Source organism: Cygnus olor, chromosome 3 (assembly GCF_009769625.2).
Source record: "Cygnus olor isolate bCygOlo1 chromosome 3, bCygOlo1.pri.v2, whole genome shotgun sequence".
NCBI classification, from domain to species: domain Eukaryota; kingdom Metazoa; phylum Chordata; class Aves; order Anseriformes; family Anatidae; genus Cygnus; species Cygnus olor.
Window position 1 is genome coordinate 92,310,172 of NC_049171.1, and position 18,917 is coordinate 92,329,088.

Sequence of the window (18,917 nt, forward strand, 5' to 3'; positions counted from 1 at the left end):
AGATTTTGTACAGGCTGGATCACAACAAAGTAACATTATTGCCCCATTAACCATACAAGTCTGGTCTATGCACAGCTGTTTTTTGCCCAACTCCTGACATATGCACAAGCTATTCATCTGCTGGCTTTGCATTGAACCTTCATTATTATAATTCTCTCATCTCTTGCCTGTAGGTTCTACGATTTGGTCTCAATCATCACTTCACTGTACATTTGTCCTCCTGTGCGTTGATACCCCGTCAGTTTTAGGGCTGCCTGCAACCCTAATCAGGCCCAAATTTATGCTAAGGAATATAAATCTGCTAGCAAAGACTTAAAGCAGTCACTAGGATATAGAATTCCTGTAAAAACTAAACTGTTCAAGAAAGTCTTCTAAAAATCCCAGAGAGACCCCGTAAGGGCTATGATTAATAAGATACATCATTGAAGAAGTATGATTAGAAGTTCTGATTTCATAAGAGAAGTGGGTTTTGGGCCTCCACAAAGCTTGTTGTGTAATAATAATAATAATAATAATAAATGATAATAACAACAACAATTTGAAAGCTATTGGCCCTGAGTCTGTAAAAAGGTTTGTTCTGGGGATGGTGCAATAGAAAGAATATTTCCCATATAGGGATGTTAAAAAACAAAACAAAACAAACAACAACAACAACAAACACAGAAATAAGCAAATGTGGAGTCACTGCCCCTATAAAAAGGTTGGAGTGAAGCAGCGGCTTAAGAAAATAGTTTTATCAGAAACTCATAGTTTGTCTTCATTTGATTAGATGCAAGATTTCAATGCAAGATTTGCAAACACTGTATTTATCTATATTCTATAGACACTTAGTTCAAATCTTCCAAACATCAGTGCACTGCTTATTTAAAATGCGTAACAGTTAGTAGGAAAAGCAGCAAAGACAATAAAGCACAGAACCGACTTCCAAAACTATCAAGCATTTGCCAATTAAAATATTTACTTTTGACACAAGTCCTAATTAGTTAAAAACATTCAATCCAGTCTTAAAATAGAGGTTCGAGCTACCCAATTTATTCTTGGAACAGTCACTTGCTTGCAGGATTAGGAAGACAATGGCATCCAGAGCAAGCACGAACCCTCTTCCCTCTTATTACAGTTAATCAGCAACATAAATACTATAATGGAGCTGAGCCCCTGCAAACTCACCAGGCTGTGCATAATTTCGACTCCAGCTGGATTCACTGTGAGTGCCTCATCATACAATTGCTTAGCCTCCTCCAAATTGCCTTTCATCTCTGCAAGCCTCCCACGCATGTACAGTACAGCATGAGATGTGGGGAAAAGACTAGCTGCCTCCTGGATACAAAAGCCTGCTTCTTTGAGATGGTGTTGCTCCATGAAGAGTTCAGCTGAAAAAAAAAAAGCACAAAAACACCCTACCATTAGCTGAAATAATTCAGATACCTTTCTTCACACTAATTGCATATCCTCTCTCTTAAACATATTAAAACACGAGGCCATGATCCTGCACAGTGCTTACTACTATGGTTAACGTTTACTATCAGAAGCAAGTCATTGAATGGATATTCTGATACATTAAAGGCTCTATACAGACATAGATGGACCTCTTCAGGTGTTGACACAGGATAGCCTTAAGGATATACCAGAGTGCTTCCTCAATCAGGATGTAAACATGCACTGTACTGAGCCCTACGGAAGCAGGGCTGGTAGCCACTTGGAGCCATTTTATGTGTTTCCAAATAATCTGGGAAAAAAAAGAACAGAATAAGCCATCACTGTCTACTGATTAGTTTAAACATGTCAGAGTAATAGGATACATCTGACCAAGCTGGACATTAAATAACTTCTTTAAGAGAGTATTTCCATATTTTAAAAAACGATTAAAAGTGTTTTTCTCTGCTTACTTGTCTAGTTTATGAGATAGCTGTCTCTTAAGTTTTCAGAGTCTCCATTAAAATCAAAGGCTTATATCACAGAGACTTATTTATATTTTGTATTCACAAATTTATCTCCTCACACATACTCTACAGAAAAAGAAAACAGAGCTCTTGGAAGAGACTGCTCAGTCATCTGCTTCCTTTAACTCTCAGCAACTATCCCAGTGGTTTTCTTACAAAGAAAAAAAAAAGTAAAAGGCATACTGATGTGCTTGACTGTCAATTTGTTTGTTAATCAAATCATTTTTCATGTTAAACAAATTTCATAACGTATCTCATTGTTAAACTTTAACATTTCTTAGGATTTATTATGCATTAAATCCTGGGAGAAGGCTTAAGAAGTGATGCTCAATTTTCACTGACACACACAACTGAAAAGGGAAATTGTTCATATATATATATATGTATGTATATGATGTATATACATGTATGTAGATAAAATAACTCTTTGCACAGCAGCCATTGCTGTTTGGTTCTTAACCTATTTGTGTTCTATATATTATCACTGCAAAAGCTCAATGTTTGTCTCTATTTATTTTTATTTAAACTGATGTGGCAATGCAGTAAATGCTGTAAATATTGACAGTTCAATAGCCCAATTCAAAATGTTCAGGCTCCAGAGTCAGATAAACAATTCTGAATTTAGACCCAATCTTAAGCGCCCTGACTTTTAAAGGTAGTGAAGTGTTCTCAGGAAGTCTCTGTGAGGGGGGGAAATCAGCCTGAAAAATTAGGCCTCTCGTATAGCTTTGAAACTCTGCCAGTTTCAAAATGCCGGGAGGGCCAGATGACTCCGGGGACTTGGCATGCTGACACGGAGCTTTCTGGGTGAGAGGGGAGCAGGACAGCATCTCAGCAACTGTCCTGCCACGCCATGGGAAGGGTCGTCCTTGGCCCGTCCGACGTGAGACCGGGACCACAGACAGCTCTTCCACTGGCACACTAACGATGATTGTGCACTGACACGGCATCATGGCACTCCAGATCTGAAGTGCTCCTTCTGGAAGAAGGGTGAGACATCATCGATAATAAGCTCGACTATTTCTTAGCCACTCCTAGTTTGTGCTACAGATAAATGTCATTCTCTAAGGCTGCCAACTCGAGCAAAACAGTTCCTCAGTAAGAGCTATACTCTTTAAAAATGACTCATATACATTTCTGTCTGGTTAATCTTCATAAAATCTCAGCGTGCCTCCTTTCCCTCGACTCCAAGAGGGTGCAGCCATCTAATAACAGAAAGCAAGGCCATGCAACTTGACAAGCTGAGTATGTGCACAGCCTTATTCAAAAGTTTGTGGGAGGACAGCATTTTTCTTGTGCTTCCCAAGGAACAGAGCATTTTCCTGCCAAGTGCTGCGCAGCAGCTGATGTTGTACATGTGGTAGTGATGAGGATAGGGATGTGCAAAGTGACGATTCACAGCCTGAGGACATTTCGGTTTGCAAAGTTAGCACAACCCTAGCAGCACAAAAAGAAGGGGTAAAATCCCGGCGCTATTTGAAGTCAGCAGAAGTTCTGGATACTGGTGTATTAAAAACTCTAATAGCAACTAACAGCATAACGTGACCTGTTTCATTTCAAAAAAGCATCAGGAGCAAGGGGGTTTAGATGTGAAATCATGCACAGCCTGTGATTCAATGCATAGAAAATGGAGAGTACTTATTCTTTCTTTCAACGGTGCCTGTAAATCTTCTTCAGTAATAACAATTATTTAGAGGAAGTGCAGCAACACAGAATCTAAATAAGATCTACAAATTGTATTTTATGGTACGGTAATGTAGCATATTAAAGTTCAGTCCATTTCTTTGCAGGCTCAATAGTCAATAAAAAATGATTTAATGGTGTGGGAGGCCTAATTTGCATAAAAAGAGAATGAGAGGTGCCTTTGGGTTACAGAAGGGAAGGAGTGCACCCACCCAGCTAAAAATAGACATTAAGGGAAATCGTTTAAGCCTGCATTAAAATGGGTTTTCTGTAAACTCATTTTTTACTTCTATTGCATACTCATTTTATTTACAGATGAACAAGATACACTTACATAACATGGAATAAAAACCAAGCTAGAGGCAGAAGTCAAAGACAAAAAACAAGGATCCATTAAATTTATCATGGTAATACTCCCACCTCCTCAACAGTACTGAAAGTACTGAAATGCCTGCCTCTGCATTACCTGGGTTAGCAGTTTCCTGTCCGTTGGATTATTTAGGATCTCTCCTGGCATCACCTAATCATGCTGTACATACAAACCTGACCAAACTAGCAACCCTCACAAGGAAGTTCTGTCATAGAGACGTGGCACCCAATGCCACTCCAAAGCAGACAGCAACTCCTCAGGGTGAATCAGGTATACAGCAGCATCTGTGATTCCTACACTGTGAAAGGCTTGGTGCTTCAGGAAAGCCATTTATGAATCTCCAGCTGTTGAACTACATCATTCTTGGTGCTGGCATTCTTTGCAGCTTTGAATCCAAAGGCAATGTTTGCAGGCTTCCTTGCCATCTCTTGCTTAACACCATCTTCATAAAAGCTTAAACGAGTTTCCATTCTGTTTTGAGCTAAGTATTACCAACAATTCTCTGAATGCTACAGAGCAAAGAGGTGATCATCCTGGATGCACTACTTCCTCTATTAGCCTCTCTGGAGTAATGCTAGAAACTGAGTGCAGATGATCAGGGAATATTTGATCATTTTTGCTTATACACACAGGCAAAGACAGATCACACTGCGTGGATGCACAGAGGCAGGATGCATCGTGAGCTGTCTCCTTTCATCCTCATCTTGAAGCTTGAGCCTACACCCACTGAGACCATGAGCAGCTATCCAATTGACTCCAAGGCCCAGCCTAGCGCGATTCATTTCTTTCCCAGATTTACCTTACGCTTCCATTTGTGCTCTCTCATAGTATTGTCCACCCTTCTCTGCTGTTCTTCCAAACAAGAAGAGTCTTCTCTTATGGCTTTAGCCTCCTTTGTCTTCACTTGCAACTAGACTTCGAAGTGATACACCAGTCTTAATGCTGGTCCCAGTCCCTGCGAGCAGCCCACATCTCCACTCAGATGTATAATTAGCTCCTAACATGAGCTTCTAGTTCTCCCAGCTGTTTCTGCTAGCGTTTAAGCTCATCTACAGTGAAGATCCTTAATCAAGTGAGAATTGCCAGAAGCATATCATCTACTCACTCACCAAAGACCAGTAGCAAACGTACAGAGCAAGAGCACTTCCAGAAGGCTGACAGAAGCTGGGTCTCCTGTAGTCAGCCTCTTTTTTTTTTTTCTCTTTTGTCTCTAGGATAAATTATTTGACAGAGCTCTGTAAAGGAGCCCATCTGAGAAGCAACAACAGTGCAATCTAGTCATGTCTGCATCACAACGCTAGTATAAGGAACAGAGTTGTCTGCCATCACCCTGAACGTTGACTATTCTCTTTTTCTTAAGTGTTTCAAAGCAGTGTCAAGAGTGATTGTACTTGTCACCACAGAGGCAGCACCAACTGTAATTCTAGCCAAAAAAAAAAAAAAAAAGGATTTGAAATGTATTTCTGCAATGTGAAGCACCCAAGAGTTAAAATCTCATTCCTTGCAAATCAATGTTATCCAAGAGGCGGCACTGAACTCCCACAAGCAGACTGCTCCACATTACTCTGTTCTGTGTCAGCCACATCACCTGCTCTTACTCACCCCAGAAATGCTAGTGCGTGGTGACATGGCCAACGCCATGTAGCCAGCTGACCAGCAGGACGGCACACTGGGAGGCAGCCCTTTACACTTGATGAAGGTGAGACTGCCTGAGAGGATGTCTAGAGAGGTGTTTTCTGTTCCACAGAGCTCATCTGCTTTCAGAAGCTATTAATACTTGTTACTGCAGCAGCCCTCAGCCAGCTGGAAAGACCCACTCCTCCAAGACAACTCTTTGATCAGCGAACAAAGAGCTATTACCATGACAAAGGGTTCTCCCTCTGTCTTGCCTTTCTGTCAGATGACGTTTAGTCACCGTCCCTTATTATGACACAACCGTGCATGCAGTCGTTTGACAATTCGCCGGCAATAAGATGGAAGATCGTTCAAGCTGTATCTCAACTGTTATCACTTCACTTGGTGCAAACCTTCAGCACAGAAATGAAGACGAGAACCTGCTACATGTTCCCGTCCACATGAACTCAATCACTTACTCTTCTGAATGAGGCAGTAGATGCATTCTTAAAGGCTGTCTTTGCAAGCAAACTGGTAGCTAACTGGAGCCCAGGGACCCGCTTTCAATTTCTGAGCTTCGGGTCTCCCAAAGGCTGAAATGGCAACTGAGCTTCTTTATTTACAAATGCAGAAGTAGAGTGAACATCTCCGGAGGTGACACAGAACTACCACAAGCTACTCTCTATACTAAAGCATGCAGTCAAGAAGTTATCTGAAATACAATAAAGCCTGTCACAAGATAGCTGGTTCCTTTACGTGAAGCAGGACCCTGCTCACTGGTGACAAAACAGCTCTCTCCCATCTGGGAGAGTTGGGAGGAGCAGCAGACCATTGTTTTAGGCAGTAAGGGTGCTACTGAGAAGGGTGGCATAAAAATGCTTCTGTTGGAAGGGCAGCTTTTTTTTTTTTTCACCCTCTCTTAAAACACTTATTACTGGCAATAGTCAAAGAAGCCTTCATATTCCAGCCTGGTCAAGCATAAATTCCTATATTCTGTCCCTTGCACAGATAAACATCCCGCTGCTTTTTTCAGGCCCAAGTATGCTTTATTACTCGCCCAAATGGTACTAGCAGCTGAGAAATGCTAGTGGTTGGTACCTTCTGTCATTCTCTGGGCATCACTGGCAGTGCAACAGGTTCCTCTCCATCCACTGGCTAAGGAGCCAGAGAATGCTCAGCAAAGAGCACTGCTAGCTGCTGCCTGCTTCCTTAGAAGTGCCTGTTCACATACGTGCACATTTGCATGGCCCAGATTTTGAGAAACGGCATGTGTGCTTTGAAGACCACCCGTGCCAATGGATTATCAGTCCACAAAGCTTGACGTCCTGCTCCAGCAGTGAGAAATATCCAGAAGCCTCAGGAATGGGGGAATCAGTCCAAATGCCCAGTCTTGATAGGAAGCCAAGAATGCTTTTGACTTCTTGAATTCATTGTTAATAGAAAATAAATGAAACCAACCTGGATAGCGTAGATGAAAACCTAGAAGCCCCGTGAGGACATCTGATTGAGGAGAAATGGGGAATTTGGCCATTTTTAGGCTGCACCAGAAAAGACAAGGCCAGAGCTTGCTAAACCAGGAGGCTTAGCGGAACCCCAGCTGGCTTCTTAGCTGCACCAGTAACATTTCAAAGGGGACCAAACCAGCTCAGTTCATCATTTCCACCTCCAGCGTGAAGTGTTCCTAATCCCTCCTAGCAAGCAAATGCTGCAGGACAGCCATCGTTGCAGTACACCTTTATTCCCCTTGGTAACAGCTTTGGGATAAAACACTCCCTCCTGCTCCCCCTCACCAGGCTCCGGTTTCTCCCACTGCTCTGTATCACCATAAAAGCCACAAAGATCAGCAGTGCTTATGGGGCTCACGAATTAAAAAAAAAAAAAAAAGCAGTAAGTGCGGAGCTCTAAAATTTCAAAGCACTTTTTTATTAAAAAAAAAAAAACACAAGGAAAATAAAATTAGAATTGCTTCAGCAACCTGTGTTGCACCATGGGAGAGTATCTGACCCCAGCTATTCTGCAATGTCAGTAAAGATGTCTCCCAAACCTGACAATAAACATCTTTAATATCAGAGCTAATAATTTGAGGGGGGCTTAGGATTGCTAAAAGCTTAGGGAGGGGTGAGCATTTAATTACGTACGTGCAAACTGTGCAAATGCAAGCTGTGCTGGTGAGCTGCTCCCTTTGCTGTCCCCGGGCTCTGTCCCTGCCCGTGTGCGGCTGTGTGGACATGGGCCAGTCAGGGCTGCAGATCCCAGCCCACTGGCCCCTACGACATTTTCTCGTGGAACAAAGCCCATCTTCCTCTAACACAGCTTTTTTTTCCCAGGAATTGGCCCATACTGAATAAAATAAATAAATCACAAGCGTTTTGTGAAGGGAAAAAAAAAATGTTCCTGCTGTACATAACTCGGGGGAACAGATGTTTTTCCATTAGCTCACTGTTCCCTGCTACATTGGCTCTCTTTACATTTCTTGTTTAGGGCATGTTCATTAGAATATTTTTTCCTAGGGTAAACTTGTAGCATGTTACTCAGGCAGCAGGTAGCCCTCTCCAGCCCCACTGTGAATACATGGAATAGTCATTCGAGTGATTTTTCTTTAAATGCTCCTTTAAATTAGCTTTAGGTCTACCTGGTGAGGTTTGCAGCCTGTGCTTAGCAGGCATTTAGCCAATCTTAGATCAAATTACCAGACCTACTTTGCTGTGAGTGGCCATATTTGGTAAAGTATTGGGCCAGTCAAGAAGCTAAATTGTCAGATATAAAGTACTAGTAAAGACAAACAAAGTGGACATTGTAGTTAAAAGTAAAGCTTAAAATAATATAGCAACAGGAGCTGGAGTACTCAAACTCTTATTAAAACTGGCTTGCAGCATTCTAAAATACTCCACATAAATAGAGCATACAACAGTTATTACTGCCTGGAAACATACTCATGCATACTTCAGATAAGAAACCACTCATTACTGAAAGAGCTTAAAACTACTTCTTTTCAGTACTGACACACTTTGCTCTCTAGGTCAAACGTGATTTTGTAAAAATGCAGAATGAAAGTAAGTTTTGGTCATAAATTTGAACCATTCCAAATATATTTTCCTTAGCCAAACATCATGATTGTGTTTTCTAAACAGAACGGAGGACTACTGGCATGATTCTGAAAAGAAAAAAGGGAGTAGAAACAGCTTCTAGGTCAGACATTTCTCTTGGTAAGAGAAGCTGAATAATCACCAGTAATCTCTAGGATTCTCCTTGCACCTCCTTCTGCAAGAAGAGGTAGAAGAAGAATGCCATTAAAGTTCCTTCTCTCCTCCCAAAGTTGATTCAAGTTCTCAGTCACTGGAAAGCAGAACAAAGAGAAAAAATGGACATAGGGATCGCATGAAGACCACCTCTCCTGGAGCTGTGCACAGCAGAGATGTGCACTGCAGCACCCTTCCCTAGTGCTCCTTGCAGCAGGACCCTGACAAACGGCTCCTTCTCAGATTTGGGGCCAAGAATAACGTTTAGGTCTGTTAATGTAAAAACCTAATGAAATGACTCTCCTCTTCAAAAGCCATTACATTTCAAGAAGATGCGGAGGGCTGGGTTATTTTTAAGAGGGACCAGACAAGCTGTATTAATCACAGTCTTTGCTGCAGAGCACTTGAAAACAGCATGCCTCCCAGTATTCCCCAAATCATGCCTGCTCCAGGGCAGGGACAACCTCTCTGGTCTTTGGAAACCACAGACCCCTTTCTCTTCCAAAGCTAATTGTGACTACCTGCAGGGAACAGGAAGATGTGCAAGCCCACTGAAGAAACATGCTAAGTTCCCTGCTGCAGATGACTGTCCTCCCCACTGGTACTACAGAAGGGTGGCCACAGGATAAAGTGACAGTTCAGTTTTATGTAGAGATGTGAAAAAGGATAAGAGGACTCATTCTAGAGACCACAGAGATGCATCAAGCAGCTGTTTGGCTGCTGACCAGAAGCTACAAAAAGTTAGCTTGCCAGATCACCAAGACAAAGCTCACCAGACACTGCTGTAGGGAAAACCGAGGAGCAGCAGCCATGTATACAGCACATGTGGACTTTGCAGCTGCACTTCCAAAGCTGCTCCTTTATCATCTTTCCTACATAACTGCACTGTTCACAAACCCAGAAGTTACAGCTGAAAAGTCTATGCCCTCTTAGCGCAAGATAACTATCTTTAGCACAGCACAGAAGACTGAATATTTGGGGAGAGTTCACAGCCTTCCCTTCAGCCACTGTGAATGGAGTGCACGTGTTCTCATGCACTAATTATGGGATGCACTAATTATGGGATGCATTAGGAGCAAGGAACTTGGGCAGGTTAGCCCTGGACTCCTGTTGCAGCTGTGGGTGGAGGGTGATGCTGTAACCATTCCCCTGTGCTGGCACCATCTGATGACTACCACACGCGAACGGTCCCCTTGCAAGCCTACGTGCTGGCTGCTGGAGGGCTGTAAGACCAGCCCCACATAGCTGTGGGATAGTTTGCTTTGTACGCCTCTTTCCAACGTAAGCCCAGAGAGCTCTGCCCGATCAATCAGCTGGCACCATTAAGTTTTCACGCCCTGGGATATGAAGAGGCACGGGATCTCTAATGGCTCTAATGGATCCCTGACAGGTTCACAGCCTGGCGCTCTACATCCACACCCACACACAGAGACACGGCCAGCTGCATGCTTCTAGTGTCTGGGAAAGATGGATGCTTTGTTATAAATTTACTGCAGGACAAGGTTTAGAAATTATAATGGTTTTATCTAAAGATTTATGAGTCAAGCAAAAAAGGTTAAAGTGTTAATAACAATAAAAACAGCAATATGCGAGTCTTTTCCCAAAGGCAGACAAACATTTTCCTCCATTAAGAGATAAGAAACTGAGGTATGAAAAAGTTAGGCAACTTGCCAAGAGTCACAGGATTGAAATTCATTCAAATTTCATTGACTGAAAAAGGACAAGTCCCAGCTAAACCTGATAGAAATCTACAGCACATCGATGGGGCTCTTTCATGAATACGAAGTGACTCTGGATGCAGGCGTCAGAACGGAATGCTAATCGTCTGTTACTTTCCACAGCTGTTAATTTGGGGGTGAGCTGGAACACAAAAGCATGTGACAATCTTGGCCGTTTCTAACCACAGATTTCTGTTTATTTGGTTATTTATGAAATATTTCTATTTTGGAAGTTATTAACTTATAACTACTTCTGCTTTCCCCTCCTTCTAGATAGGACATTCTCGGACAGAGGGCCAGGGATGATGCTCTGTAGGACTATTCAAGTCAATAAGCCCACTACTAAGACCATTAAGCTGCATCCATAACAATAACTGACTTCAGTAATGAAATCACAAAGCAGTCACAATATGTATTTTCAGAACATCAATCCTGATTCAAGTCGAGCGAAAAGCAAACATGAAATAAAACAAAGATTAAAAAAACAGAATAGGACAGAAAAGTTACAGGTTATAAAAATAATTTCCGCCTAAAAGAATTAACACCTCTGAGAAAAGCACACTGAAAAATAATTGTAGCAATTCACAGTTAGGTCACAGCAAGCAGTAGGTCTTTATTGCCTTTGTCTTTTCACACAGCAGCAAAAATGTAAACTGCCTAGAGCTATCTCTAGGATGATGGACAACAGACACCTGACTTCTCATCACAATAAACTGTGTTTTTTGTTTTCCCAGCAGCCTCCTCTGCAATCTTAAATCAGAAGCATAAACTGAATAAAGCAAAACCCTGCTGGTGATTTTGAAGCCCACAGTACATTAATGAAATTTACATAAGCAAATAAATGAACTCATGTGATTAACTTAAAGGATGATGCATTCCAAAAGGTAACTTCTATAATAGTTAGGCAAATTGTAACAAGTAGAATGTCACGTATTTTGTACCAGAACTAAAGTCAAATTGGTAGAAAATGGCCCACAAAAACAGCTAAAAAAATCTTTACTGAGAAGTAGGGTGAGATTGCCAGGTTTTATGTGAGAATTGTCAATTGTACAGATTAGGTAAATGAGAATTTGACAGGTTCTCCTGTGTACAGAACAGAAAATTATCCGCAAGGTTCTAGTGGGCTCTGCTTTTTTTTTCTTTTTTTCTTCTTGTTGCAAATGGTAGCAGAGACATCTAAGAAGCAATCACAGCACTCAAATGTAATTTCAGGTACACAACAGCGTGGACCAACTGTGGAAGAAAAGCCGTTTCTCTTAAGAGCAAAACTGCAGGGTCAGAATTCCTTTTGCCAGTCCCAAGTTGCTGGAACGCAAACGGCAGAATGTGCTGTGCAACTCTGCTCCTCAATAAATGCCCTATATAAAATCCTTTCATGAGTTTGGAGGTTGCCCCCGGGTAGAGTTCTTCTCACTGTTCTCTTTTCCCTTTATGTGCTCTGCCACAATCTTTGCATGAGTGTCTCAAACTGACATGCAAAACCTACAAGTCACTGGGAGATTCAAGCAGCCAAGGATAAAATAAGTGGAGAACTTTTTCTTGTTTAATACATTTCACTGAAAACTCAGAAAAACTGGAACACTGCCAGTCTAAATACCATTTCATAGACTCTTTGCCCATTCATTTTGCGCAAAATGAAAATAATTACTCCTATCAAATAACCTTTCTTAATGAAGAACTGCTTACCCTCTTCATTTAAAAACACATTTTAATGATGACTGAAGTTTTCTGTGTTATGGAAAAATAGAGGTGAGCTGAAAAATCGCACTACTCCTGTATTTTGTTAGATTTAATCAAGTGGTATTTCAAAAAACCAGGTGGGATAGATGGGCAGATTTACTGCTGGTTTAATGTGTAGAGACAGCCCTGATTTCAGTTACTCCCTTAATACTTCTGTCATCTCATTCACCACTGGGGGGGAAAAGAAATTCCAGGCCGTCTCCGTAACCATCAGTACTTACCAGCTTGAAGCCAGATTTGTTCAAGAGTTGTCCACAGCTGCATAGGTCCTTGCTTCATCGTGCTGCTCTGCATAGTTATTTCAGACATGGCCTGTTCCAGTCTTGATGCAGCAAGGGAAGAGGCTCGCTGTGATCCTGTGGACCAAACAAACAAGAACAACAACACATTTTATACTTCCTTGGGATATTGGTTCATTAGATGGAAGGTCTGATTCTCCACTCCACTGCATCAGTTTTGTGCAGTAAGAGCCACAGTGAAGCCTGGTGTGACCAACTGGAGAAATATGTTTTATAAAAGGTTAATTTATTGAAAAAAGATGAAATTACCCATGGGCTGCAGCTCAAGCAAGTGAATTAAGAGACAGTAATTTTATAAAGGTCTGCTTAGCAGATTCATCAAGGAAGCAACGGTATTTTGCCCATTTGAAAAGCAGAATTCTACCATCAAACATTTCCTAAGAATACTTATTAGCAACCTATTTTATGAGCCCATTGTCACCACGCAATTACAAAACATGGCCCGCTAATGTAAAACCTTCGTACAGCATTGCAGAGTGGGTCGGCAGCATTCACAGAGCACACCGATTTCATGTGACATCAATATTGTCCTATTGGTTTAGAGACAGCATGGTTTTTCATTTAACCTTGGGGAGCAGAGAGCTCAGCGCTTCGACTATATTAACCTTTAGCATGCGCCGTAACATTTACGCAAGAATAAAGTATTTGGTGCCCACATCTCTGGGAACAAAACATCACATCAAAAGCTGCCCCCAGAAAGCAGGCACGGACAGAGGCCGCATCCTCAAGTGCGGCGTGCAGGATTACACTGGTGAGCCAGCCTCTCAGAGGGCTACCAAGAGGACTGCAACAAAGCAAGAAGCTACAAAATGAGATTTCAGAGCTGGCCTTGTAAAGCTTTAGGAAATAAATATTTTAATATACGTAGGTTTAATGGGACTTTAAGGCTGATAAGCTCTTTCTCTAGAGAGCTGCTGTGACTGAAGCGTTTGTGCTGATTAGCTTTACTCTTCTGCCTACCCTTGCAGGCTGACCTTGCAGGCCACAGGATCCCGGAGTTAAAATCCCCCTTTCTCTCACAGCAGCCCCCTGAAGGACCACCAGAGCCTAGGAACAGACTCAGAGAAGTATAGATGGCTCTGGGCAGGGGAAGAGTCAGAAGGGCAGAAAAGCTGTCACAGGACATACGCACTAAGTGTTTTTCTTCCAAAAGGGGCGTTGTGCTTCTCCAGCTGCAGAACCCGGCCTTCTGCCAGGCACTGGGAGGCTCCTGTCCCCCCTATGCCCCTCTGCAAAGACACCTGTGCGGCCTGGGCACAACACAGCCTGTAGGTTTTCCGTAACCCGAGGCCATGCTGCCTGCCTCTGGGACTGTCATGGCTAGGGAGAGGCCACAGCCACAATCCAAAGCCTGAGACTGCCATGGAAATACTTGTCCCATTATCTCACTGCTAACTGATGGCATTCGTTTTCAGCAGCAGAACTTCAAAACAGCCCTGCAGTGCTCAGTGCAGGCGCCTCCCACAGCTCCCTTGGAAAATGCAAATGTGCTCTCCCTAGATGCGGCTTTAAAATTCCTGCATATTTTCAAAGACACTCCTCATCTGGTGCTCCAAGAGATGACAGTGCAGTAATGCAGTAATTATGGCTTTAATGCTACAGTAAAAGCTATTCGGCCTTGTATGGAGGATTTATTACATTTAACAGTTTATTTAACAGATCAATCTTCAGCCTCTTTCATTGCATGGAATTCTTCCCCCTGCCCTGCCCACTCCTGCCTCTCCTTCCCTCCAGTTAGGAGAAATTTCACTGAAACACAGCTCCCAGGCATTCTCAGTCAGACAGGGGTTGTTTAACGCAGGAAAAACCATCAGGTGCTCATCCCCAGCCACCCCAAGCGCTGGCACTTTCTGCAAATTATGAAAATTACCACGTGAATAATTATTGATGCTGGTTAGGAGCACTTCAAAGTCAGAGCAGACCTAGACGGGCAAACGCAAAAAAAACTGCATGGGCTTTGGGGACTAACGAGATTCCTGAATTAGCACTCCTGATCTCATTAGTATGCTTTGAAAGCAACTTTCAGCATTACATTTCTCTGCCAAGACTGCCCTCTTTCAGGAAGGCTTTCCAGAGCTGTCTGTGACAGTACCTGTACGCAATGCTGTTCTGCCTGCATCGGGTGGAGGTTTTATTTACATCCTCAGTGCTCGGGGGAAATCCTCTTTTCCTGGCAAGTCATTCCAAGGGGATGGTGTCACCGGAAGGCAACTTTGTGCCTTTGGAGAGGTTCATGTGCTGCTGAGAGGCTGAACAGCCACTTAGGATCTAATAAAGCACCCTTCCCTTGCAATGAAGGCTTTAAAAGAATACCACTGTAAACTAAGTTGCACTTGAGGAAGCACAGGTTAGCTGCTCCTCTCCTCTTCGTTACTCAGGTAGCTGCCAGGGCAGAAAGCCTGCGATGCAACATGGATCCTGACCACTGCTGTGTGCTTCAACCTGCACAGCCTTGAAAAGGGAACCCGAGTTACTTAGAGATTTACTGCCCTGGGCAGCTAAATGCAAAGAGCCTCTGCTGTAAATTGCCAAGTAACTTGGGTTCCCTTTTCATGTAGCAGTCCTTTGATGGCTATTTTCTCTTCCATTTCAGCCTAAGCAAGGCAACAAAGCACACCACGCGGCCATCAGCCGATCCTTCCCTACCCCTGCATGGTCGCAGACACAGACGTGCTCCTTGCTCCCACCACACACATCTAGATGAGAAGTCTGTCTCCATCCCAGCCCAAACCTATGGTTTGCTGCTGCTATTCTTTCCCATCTCTGCTGAACTGCTCACAGGAAGGCCCTGAATAAGCACTTTAAGAGCAGGTCTTAGCCAGCCTCGCTCTTTTGGACCGAAAGGAGCCCAGCCACAGACCTGAACCCCAGGAGAGCACGGCAGTGACGCTGGGGGTGGGCTGAGGGCAGCAGCTTCTTCAAGAAACACTACCAGAGCCAGCGTTCATCTCCTGAGAGGGGAGGTAGGCATGCATCATGCTGACACCACTCTGACCTCAGGGTGGAGGGGTGAGCCGACAAAAAAACTGCCAGCGACATTAAAAAATGTCTCTGAATGTCTCATTACAAAATACCTCTTTCTAAAGGATTGTAGATGTCTATATGCTAAAAAAATCCACAAAATCTGTCTCACAGAACTTTAATGTCAAGCCTCAAAATACATGCAAATCTTGGCATATGAAGATATCACATCCATTTGTTATTTTAGTGCAGTCTCTTTCTCTTTTTAATAGCTCCACTAGATAGAATATAAACTTTGCATTTTACAGTAAAGCCCTCTACACATTTTGGAAAGAAATCATAAAAATAACAAAATGATTTTGTCATGATGAGCTCCACAGACAAGCCGTACAAAAATATATCTAAATAATTTTAAAGTATTGTGCTAGCAGTGTTATAAGACCAAGAAGGACCAAGTTTAATATTTTACATCCATGAAAAATCTGCTATCAAAATAGCAATGCAACTCTGTAGATTTACTAGGTTTAAAAGAAACACAGAATTCCCTAGCCTAAATCACTTCAGGCAAGAGCATTATAAGATAAGACTAAATCACAAAAAGAATGAAACAGCAAGACAGCTGACTTATACCAGCGAATTTAGCTAAGAACACTGCTTCAGTTAGGAGAAGATGAAGAAAATAAAAAGGAATTAATCTTCCTGGCAGCAAACCTAAAATTCTAGCACAGCAAATAATCTCACTGTGGTCTGACTGAGGGAGAGGCCAGTGTCAAACCCAGCTGCAGTAATCCCCCCTTCGCTGCCGAGCCCAGAGATCACAGAGCGCCTGTGCACTACGGCGATGCTGCTGCACTCTTGCTCCCCGGGGTCCTCATGATGGAAACTGGATCCAGCTTTGAGCCACAGGCCCTTGCTGGAACCTGCCAGCACCAAGTCATGCACTAGGCTGGATGGTGTAATTTCAGTACGAGCCGCATCCTTACCTCCATGGTGGGTGTAACCGTGTTAGCACATAAACCTAGATCCTTGAAGCAGAGGAGACGTACATTTCTTGGCTAAAGCCAAACTCCCTTCAGTGTAAATCACTTTGTATGTGTGAAAAGACTGTTTAATGCTTGTATTTCACACTAATTTTCTCCTTCTAGCAAGCAGCAGCACAGCATACTGCACTTTCTGCTAAACTATGCTCCACTGCACGCTGACTGCTGAAATTGGGATAAGAGCAAGCTGGGACTAGTACCCAACCCAGGTGCTTTTTAGGAGGACTCTACACAGAGACCAAATGTGTCCAAGCTTTGCTGTGACTCCAGACAAGATGCTGCAGGTCTGCAGCAGAGGAGCAAGCAGAAAGCACAAGAGCTGGAAAAACCTACACAGCAGGACTGCAGAGGAGACAACGCAGGGCGTAAAAGCTGATTTTACTGCCCAGCATCAGGTATCATAGAGGACACTTTTGCAAACCTTCACAATTACCTCCAGGTGATGACTATCCCAAATGATTTTTCACCACCAGGAAGCTTTCATATTTGCTCCCGTTTCCAGATCACTTTTAATATGCCAAACAGCACATATCTATACATTTAGTATATTCTCTTCATCTATTATGAATTTAGGTTCTCTTTAAGTAATCCAAAGACCACAGAATACAGACTCATACAAGCAACAAGAAAAAGGTCCTATACAAAACAGAGAAACTTATCTCAACAAAGAGTAATAAAAGGGAAATGGAATAAACAGATTAAGAATTACATAAATATATGCATATAGAATCAGTAAGATTACAATGTCATAAATACAGATCCCGAAGGCTTAACAATGTGAACAAAAATAAGAGCAGACATGCTGAATAATATTTTGATGCTTGAGTGTTTGTATGCTCAAAACCTAACCTTGCAGTGCTTTTTAACCACTGATGGGTGCAAATGGAGGTTAAACGAATATAATTCAATACAAGTCACGTACTTAATACATATGAACTTGCCATTGTCTTCAGCTATACGTGCTGAGCATGTGACTTCAGTTTTACCAAGTCTAAACATTCAAGACTTGAACGATCACTAATTCCCTGTCCTGAAAGCATGAGACTTCTTTAAAATGTAATGTTTTTAAAAGTAAGTTCTTATACCTTTATATGCTTTTTTGTTTTCAGTTTCTGAGTCTGTGAGGTTCTTTTTTTTTTTTTTTTTCCCCAAGTGTTTCTCTACATACACAAGGGTAGAAAGTTGTTCCCTAAAAAATAAAATAAAAAGGCAAGTTTCTCACATAATCATCTGATTTTGAGAGTTTGGGCTTTAAAGGAAACAGCAAGTATCATGAGACTTGTGATAAAATCACAAGTCAGCAGCACTCTCTGAAAGTCTTCTTTCTCCTTTTTGCCAAGATTAGCTTTGATGTCTCAGTTATTTCCATCTGACTATATCCATTACTGTGAATGCGTATTAACCATTGAATAACGCATCACAAGGTTTATGTACAAATCCCAGACCAAAACATAGTCCAGTAACAACTGACACTAACACTCAGCTTTCCCAGACCATAGTATTAGCTGGCTTGATCTAAAAGGATTAAATTTTGTCCAAAAAGGATTAAAGTTTGGAGGAAAAAAAAGAGAGAGAAAAGGAAAAGAAGAAAAATAAACTGAACTGAACTAGACAGTTATTTCAGAAACATGGTGAACTCCCATCTAATACCTTTCAGGCTTGTCTCAGACTGCTCTGTAGAAGAAAGCAGGAACCCATCTCAGCTTTACACACGGGGAAGCTGAGGTACAGGCAAACCACGCAGCACACTCTGCAACACAGAGAGGCCCCAGAGACAGATCTGAATCTCCTGACCCCCAGCCCAGCAACCTCCACACAAGACAATAAAACATTCCGGTCTCACGAAAGCATGTATTTAGGATGGGAAAGCACAGATCTTGTTTCCTCACCAGAATCAGTATCATGAGCATCCGGGAGCGTGAGATGCAATCCGTTATGCTTTTTGATCACTGGTGTTTCGGTCACACTACTTCCTTTCTCAGAGCCACTGTAAAGAAACAAAAACATGTTATCTAGCCACCTTTCAGCAGGGAGACAACGTTTTCCACGAAGCAGGCAATAATCTCGTCTGACTGTCTCTGGAACTGAAAATTTTAGGTGCTTCTTGAAGGTGTCATTGTAACACCTCCATCCAGCAATGGATGACAAACCTGGGCTCTCAGAGACACTGCGCCCAGCAAGAGCTCCAGTGTGTGTGCCACTATCAGTTTATTTGAGTGCTGGGGTCTTTGTCAACCACTGGATGAGGAACATGTTGCCAGCTAGAACGCCAGACCAGAGAAGGACAACCATCAACACCCTCCTCCCCAACCC

General features: G+C 42.5%; 1 protein-coding gene across 6 annotated transcripts in view; it reads right to left on the bottom strand.

Annotated features, from left to right (window-relative positions):
- TTC7A (tetratricopeptide repeat domain 7A) overlaps nt 1–18,917 on the bottom strand; it is a 172,138-nt gene that overhangs the window by 35,862 nt on the left and 117,359 nt on the right. For all 6 annotated transcript variants that reach the window (XM_040554290.1, XM_040554291.1, XM_040554293.1 and 3 more), the window contains 3 exons: nt 18,494–18,591; nt 12,526–12,660; nt 1,168–1,370 (listed from right to left, as the gene is read on the bottom strand). In XM_040554290.1, coding sequence (XP_040410224.1) covers nt 1,168–1,370; nt 12,526–12,660; nt 18,494–18,591 — 436 coding nt within the window. The remainder of the gene's footprint in view (nt 1–1,167; nt 1,371–12,525; nt 12,661–18,493; nt 18,592–18,917) is intronic.